This window comes from Penaeus vannamei, chromosome 9, assembly GCF_042767895.1.
Source record: "Penaeus vannamei isolate JL-2024 chromosome 9, ASM4276789v1, whole genome shotgun sequence".
Classification (NCBI taxonomy): Eukaryota; Metazoa; Arthropoda; class Malacostraca; order Decapoda; family Penaeidae; genus Penaeus; species Penaeus vannamei.
The window spans coordinates 17,909,277-17,916,776 of NC_091557.1; the positions used below are offsets into that span (position 1 = coordinate 17,909,277).

The window sequence follows — 7,500 nt, forward strand, 5'->3', positions numbered from 1 at the left end:
CAAAAATTGGAACTTACTACCTTGGAAAAAAGAAGGAAAAGGGGGGACATGATTATGCTTTTCAACTGCATTACAGGAAGAGTGAAGATAGATAAGGATGACTTTCTGACCTTGAACACAAGAAGAACGAGAGGACACAACAAAAAGTTGAAAGTAAAAAGAGGTGATAAAGATGTAAAAAAATATAGCTTCCCAAACAGAATTATTGAATCGTGGAACAGTCTCCCCAATCAAGTAGTGTGTGCTTAAACTGTGCATCAATTTAAAAAGGTATACGATAATTTAAATATAGCAGACGGGACCACCTGAGCATAGCTCTTTTCCCGTATTCAAACAACTAGGTAAGAACAACTAGGTGAGAACACACACACACACACACACACACACACACACACACACACACACACACACACACACACACACACACACACACACACACACACACACACACACACACACACACACACTCTCACACACACACAGAGACACTAGGATAAATGAGGGTAGGTCTCCGTATGTTTGTATATGCCCTTCATATTCTGTATTGGTAACGAATTGTTAGTAAAAGTAAAAAGATAGAATTAATAAATCATATATAGTCGTTGAATAAAATGGATAAATTTGTTTCGTGTTATAAGCGTTATATGTTATATCCGTATTACAAAATGGCTTTTTGTAATCAAAATAAATTTTTTACTGTATCAATTATCATTTTTCAAGAATTACCAATAACCATATTAGTAATTCGATATCATGTTTTGATTTTTTTTGAAAAAAATATGCGCTATTGAGAAAATAAACCAATTTTAAACGGAGAATAACACGTCATGCTGATTCCTCCCCAGAGCGTCAATTTTGATAAGAATGATAACATACAATGTATAGTCTTTCTTATTTTTTTCCGTTTTTTTTCTCAGATTCATCTCAAGTTTCAATTACAGATAATCTTTGATGGTAAGTATGAGTGATATAACAGTTACTGAGAAAATATTATCCATGGAATACGTGTAAAATGAGCTTGTACCCAGATAGACATCGTAGAGGTTGAGCTGTAGTCCCAGGCCAAAGGTGTCAGCCTCTTGTCTTGGAGTCAAATTTTATATTAATGCACTATATGTAGGCTAGAGAATACATATAGTTTATTAGGAAAAGGCCCATACATAGATTGTTAAAAATGAGAAAGTTGTGCATAAAGACTAATTATCCATTTAATAAAGAACACATTCAGCCGCTTGTAAAAGTACTTCGGACCACATACTTGAGACTGCTGGTTGAGACCAAAGATATTCAGCCATGGGTTGCACACAATCCACATTTATTTTTTTAAGCAATTACAGTGAAATTACATTATTGGATGTTCATGCAGAAAAGAGGCCATAACATAACTGCAGACACTAATATGTACTTGGGGCTATATGTTGTGTAAATTATTTTTTTACTGGCATAATGTTTAATGTACTCATCATTTTCATTACATTAATTATCACCATCTTCATTCAGTCCTTTTCTGGATGATTACCATAAGCCATCTCATGTATAGATCAGCAGTAATAATGGTGAGTAGTCAGCAAGGAATTCATTGCTCTGGCAAAAGTTAAGAAGCCTCTATGTCTGTACTAGCAAGATAGGGCCTGGATTGGTACCTTAATTGATGAGGAATTGCTAATAGGGGTTATAAGCCATACACATGATGGTCATTATGAAATTAATACCTACAAGTTTTTTGCCTGTCACCTACTCGCATATCTTTTTCATTATATTGAGACAACTGTGTCATAGTAAGAATGTCTTTGAACTTATTGTTCTATCATGTCTACTGTTTAACTATTTCATATTAAAGTATATTTTGATATTTCCTTAGAGGTTTATTTGTTATCTTTCAAGCAAAGAGGCACCCAAATAAAGTCTTATATGCAATTGGTATTGAAATATACTTGAATATTTTCTTTTATGTGCGTTTGTTTTCTTCAGAACAAACTACTGTCCACTTAATATCTGGAACAGCCCACCCGTATTGAGGAGCCCAGGCCAAGATTCACCAGGTAAGTCAAGCTTCAGGTAAACATAAATTTTATATTTGTTAAACTGATGCTGCTGAGGATAGCATGTAAGTACATGCCATGGCCTCTGAGTTTAGTTTATTAATTGTCTTTATACGTAGATGGATGTATGAGTATTTAGTCACCAGTGAGCCAGTTGCTAGTGCTACTAATATATATGTTCTTTTATCTTGTGTTTGTATAAGAAATTTTAGCAACATTATAACACTGATAATTTTTGTAGTAATGCTAGTGACATCAATATTCATAGTGTTAGTAAAAGAAATATATATATTTTTACCAAAAACCTAAGGAAAGGTGAAATCAGGTGAAGTCATGAGGTCTGCTAATTGACTTGTGGAAGTATCCTATGTGTTGAGACATTTCACGAAACAATACTCTTATATTTTCTTGTTGACATTGAATTAATATTTTAAGAGGAAGTAATTTATGTTCGACATACAGTAAAACCATCGTATATCAATAATGAGGTCTCTCTTACAGATACCAGTAAGAATTTTAAAAATTTAAGGTTAATCTAATATTGTATCCTTTTACGTTTCTGACTCGATTTTTTGTATTGCTACATTATAATCATAGATAGATAGATACAGTAATTGTCTTTTATATAGTGTAGATCTGCTATCATGTTTACATCAAGACCCTGTTCAGACGAGTGACTTTAGTGGCGCGACTGCTAGAAGCATGACTGCCAGGTCAATGGAAGTGAATAGCCACTAGTGTTTGCGCTCCTATTCACTTCCATTGACCTAACAGTCGTGCTTCTAGCAGTCGCGCCACTAAAGTCACTCGTCTGGAGAGGGTTTAAATCTCAGTGACTTTCAGTATATACTTTCACCCAGATTATCCATAACTTTGAGCTTATCTTGTAATCCATAATCAGTCTCTGGGTGTATATTTTTCTGTCATCCCATGTTTTAACTGTTGTATTTTTCTGTTTTACTTTTCTTTTTTCTTAGGCCTATTCAGAGGAAATGCTGACAAGAAATAATGTATTTGTGATTTCATGCTCAAGTTTTTATACTCTGATTTATCATTGTATGTAGAAAAGGTATGAATGAGACTGGATATCTTCACAATACAAGAGATGTATTTGACCGGTCAAATACATCTCTTGTATTGTGAAGATATCAAGTCTCATTCATACCTTTTCTACATTTGTCAACATGGATACAGTTTATCATTACATGTAATTTGAAGTGAACAAAGAATTAGGAAACCTTAGCTTTTTCATGTTCATGTTTTCTCCTTTTTTCTCTTGATATGCTGTCTTATTTACTACTTCCTGTGGCTAGCATATCTATTATTTTTCCCTCCTGTAGAATTATCAAGGCTACTTTAGGTAACTAATATCTTTCCTTTGTTTTTGTTATTAAATTCTAGGATAGAAAATAAAATTTTCCCATTACATATGCTGAATTTGGCTATTTTTTAGCATATACAGAGTAGATTTCATTTAATTTTTTCTCATAACTTTGATGTGAGTTTGGTTGTTTTATTTCTTTATTAAACATTTTTTTTTTTTTGCATAATTTCCCACACTTTATTTTGTAATCCATGGCTAATGAGTGTCCTTGGAAATACAAACCACAACTCCAGTTGCACTAAATCAAAAAGAAGAAAAAATTAGAATAATGTTAGTTATTGTAAGATCACAATAACTAATCATAAGAAGATGCTCTAAGTACTTATCTTGAAGCTTATAATAAAGAAAATAACACATGAAGATTTTGGATGATAATTGTATACCAAGGGTAGCTGTCAAAAATGTAGTTTTACACTCCACAGGTAAGGTATCCACTTTTAATCTCAAATTGAAATTGAGTTTACAAGGATTTTCCCACACACCCACACACCAAAATGCATATCCATACCCATAAACCTATGCCCCCCCTCCTTACACACAAATAAGATCTGTTAAGTGTGGTCCATTATTGAATATACATACTTTTTTCAGGTACAGTAAACATGGGCAAGAATACAACAATTATCCCACGCAATGCAACAGATAAAGCATTGTTTCTTTTTATGGTAGTAGGTATACCATTTGGAGTCTTCTGGCTGGGATTTGTTATACTGCCGCATTACCACAGTGAGTTGAACTCCATTGTAGTGATGCACATTATTGCAGTGGTATTTGTTACCTACAACATATTCCACAATCTTCTCCTTGTAATAAGGACAGATGCTAGTGGAAGAACTTCCTTTCTGCCTTCTGTGCTCAAACCAGGTGAGGATATTTTTACTGACTGTAAAATCTCTTGAGTTGTGATTCAGGGTCATCGCTTTATCCTATAAATCCTTCTTCAGTATCTGCATGTTGGAGTAATTAAAGAGAGATGCTTTTTAGTTCAGTATCAAGCAAAGTCTAAGAATCTTGAGTATTAGTGTTTATATTAGTGGTTCCTGATATGGGTGATTGGTTTGTTTCAGGGGTGATGATGATTATGATAATGACAATGATAATGATGATGATGATGGTCATGGTCATGGTCATGGTCATGGTCATCATCATCACGTCATCGTCATCGTCATCGTCATCGTCATCGTCATCGTCATCGTCTTCGTCATCGTCATCGTCATCGTCATCGTCATCGTCATCATCATCATCATCATCATCATCCCTGTCATTATCATTATTATTGTTAATATTTTTATTAGACTACTTTTTTAATGCCAACATGTATTTGCAGGTTGGAGGTACTGTGCAATTTGTCAAGTGAATTACCCTCCGAGGTCATATCACTGCCACATATGTGATGAATGCATACTAAAGAGGGATCACCACTGCAAGTTTACAGGTACTTTTGATACTGGGCTGTTCCATATTATATGCTTGACATTCAATACAAATTATTACTTATTGTTGATTCCTTGAACGTACTTTATGTATTTTCATTATTGTTTTTGTATTAATTCAGTTTTGAGAATGAAATAACCCAGAGAGGTAATCTTGAGTTTAATGCAAAAAATGGTACCAAAATCTAGCTCCTGAGTAGCCAGGATGAAATGCACAAAATATTGCATCAGTTTTTCACCTGACCGTCTGCTCAGCGAGAAGATATGATATTAGAACTGGTTTATAACCTGGCTTACTGACAGCATTTTTAGTATGAAAATTATTTGTTCACTTTGGAAAATAATAATTTGATATCAAAGAATGATTTTTTTTGAGTACAAGTAATCAATTGTATTCTCACACACTTCAGATTGGAACTAAATCTAGATCTGATGAAAGTCAATATTTTATTTACTTTTATGATATGAAGATTACATTATAGTGAGAAGAAATAAGGAAAATAGTTCATTGAATGAATATGAATAAAACAACAGGTGAACAACTGAAATCTAAACAGTTTGTCATGATGGCTGTTATTAGAGTGTGCTAACTGGCTAGCCAGCCCATTATTTGATTGCTTCTGCTGAAATGTTATAATGATGCATTATATTAGTTCTTGATTTGCATAGTTCCACTATGCGCTGATGAATCATTCACAATCCACTTAGAATGATATTTATCAGAAATATACTATAAGCACAAATTGTATGTGGTGATAGTTGAATGGACCCAGTGGTCCCTTCAAAACTATCACTTATACGTGTTTATTATTATCCATGCTAAAGATGATGAGATGTCAGTTATAGGAAAAAAAACAATAATATAGTTGTGACACCTGTGGAACCTCAAAGATGAGGTTCCACAGAGTGGTTCTTCTTGCATATTAAATAATATAATCGCTTCCTGGTTTTGTAGCAAGGAGGGTGAATATCTAACACTTTTGATCAGATTTCAAACCTAAAACAGGATAAAAAGGCCTACATAAAGCCAATTCTCTTAAATTTTATGTCACCAGAAATATATTTTCATTGTGATTGTTTGTAAAAAGATCACTGGATATCCCATATTATGAAGAAATGTAAAGTTGCTACTTGTTGCAGAAACAGAGCAAAAACTAAGTGGTGTTACTGATGAATGTATGACTCTTTCCATCATAAGAACTTTTTGGTTATGATAGATTCCCTAGATGAATTGCCATTATTTCATTATTTCAAGCTCAAAGCACAAAGATAGCTTGGCTACCTGATTTGGATTCTAATATGACATGGTTAAATTGCTTCATGCTTATTGTGAAATTTTATCTGAAATTATGTTTTAATGAAAGTGACGGGAAAATTTAAGTTAGACTAATGTGAAATATATTGTTGACTTGATTATATAGATCTGTGACTGTAACGTCAAGATTTCACTTTTCTTAGATGCTGGAAAGAAGCTACCTTTAATTTCTTCTGACTGAATTTTTGTTTCACATCAAAGATAGTCAGCAGTCTAAACTGGTTCTTTGAAAGAACTGGTTTTAATCATTCAAAAGTAATCAACAGAAAGCCACCTCTGGTCAAGAATTTAATTAACCCTTGAAAGACTTGAAGTCTTGCAATCTGATACAGAGCTAGCGCATCAATGAGCTATCATTACTTTTTACTTTATTAAAAAAAAAAAAAAAAAAAAAAAAAAAAAAAATCAATCCTATTTTTGGAATCAGTCAGTTAACTCATTGGATCCAGATGCTTTGTGACACACACCTGGACCAAAATCTGGGTGTTAGGGTTTCTTGAGTGGTGACCCTTCTGGATGTGTGGCTTGTAGGCTCAACTCACAGGAACACTTATGTGTGATATCAAGACTCCTTGCCTCCCCTTTGTAATGTTATCTCTTAATGTACACATTTTTTTTTCTCTTCTCCAAGATTATATTTGTTACTTATTATGCTGTATGAAGACTGTTTTCTTTGAGCTGATTCTATGTTGTGTCTCTAGGTAGTCTACAACTCGGTGCAATAACAATGATAATAAGTAACATTGTGTAATTTTTTATATTTTCATATTCATTTTCCTTTAATGCTCCCTGGGATGCCAGTTATGGCACTCTTCCAGCCATGGCTCATAGATGGTACATGCCATCCTCATTTACTTTGAGAAATAATGAAAGGGCCTCCTCCTAAATGTGCACTGAATTTAAACTTCCAAGATAACAATAATGATAAGTAACATTGTGTAATTTTTTATATTTTCATATTCATTTTTCTTTAATGCTCCCTGGGATGCCAGTTATGGCACTCTTCCAGCCATGGCTCATAGATGGTACATGCCATCCTCATTTACTTTGAGAAATAATGAAAGGGCCTCCTCCTAAATTGCACTGAATATAAACTTCCAAGAGCTCTGCATACTGATGATGAGTCATTTCCTGCTCCTGAACCCTCAGCCAAATTTTTAATGATGGCACATTCCCGTCACCCAGGTCCTCAGCCAAAGTTATCTATGATGACATATTCCTGTCAGCTGGCCCTCAGCCAATACTTTTCATGGCATGAAGGTCACATCATCCAGATCCATTCGTTTAAACTTACATTATGAGAATTAAAAAAACCACAATGATGTT

The 7,500-nt window shown here is 33.9% G+C and overlaps 1 protein-coding gene across 2 annotated transcripts in view; it reads left to right on the forward strand.

The window, feature by feature from the left end:
* Window positions 1-817: 817 nt before the first annotated feature.
* The window catches only part of LOC113805586 (probable palmitoyltransferase ZDHHC24), an 8,948-nt gene continuing 2,265 nt past the window's right edge, over window positions 818-7,500 (forward strand). The window contains exons 1-5 of one of the 2 annotated variants that reach the window (XM_027356621.2): window positions 1,038-1,068; window positions 1,501-1,556; window positions 1,972-2,042; window positions 4,018-4,290; window positions 4,754-4,861. In XM_027356621.2, the coding sequence (XP_027212422.1) occupies window positions 4,029-4,290; window positions 4,754-4,861 (370 nt within the window). In that variant the 5' untranslated portion in view covers window positions 1,038-1,068; window positions 1,501-1,556; window positions 1,972-2,042; window positions 4,018-4,028. Of the gene's footprint in view, window positions 955-1,037; window positions 1,069-1,500; window positions 1,557-1,971; window positions 2,043-4,017; window positions 4,291-4,753; window positions 4,862-7,500 lie in introns of those variants that run through there. The other variant, XM_027356613.2, reaches the window with a different exon arrangement.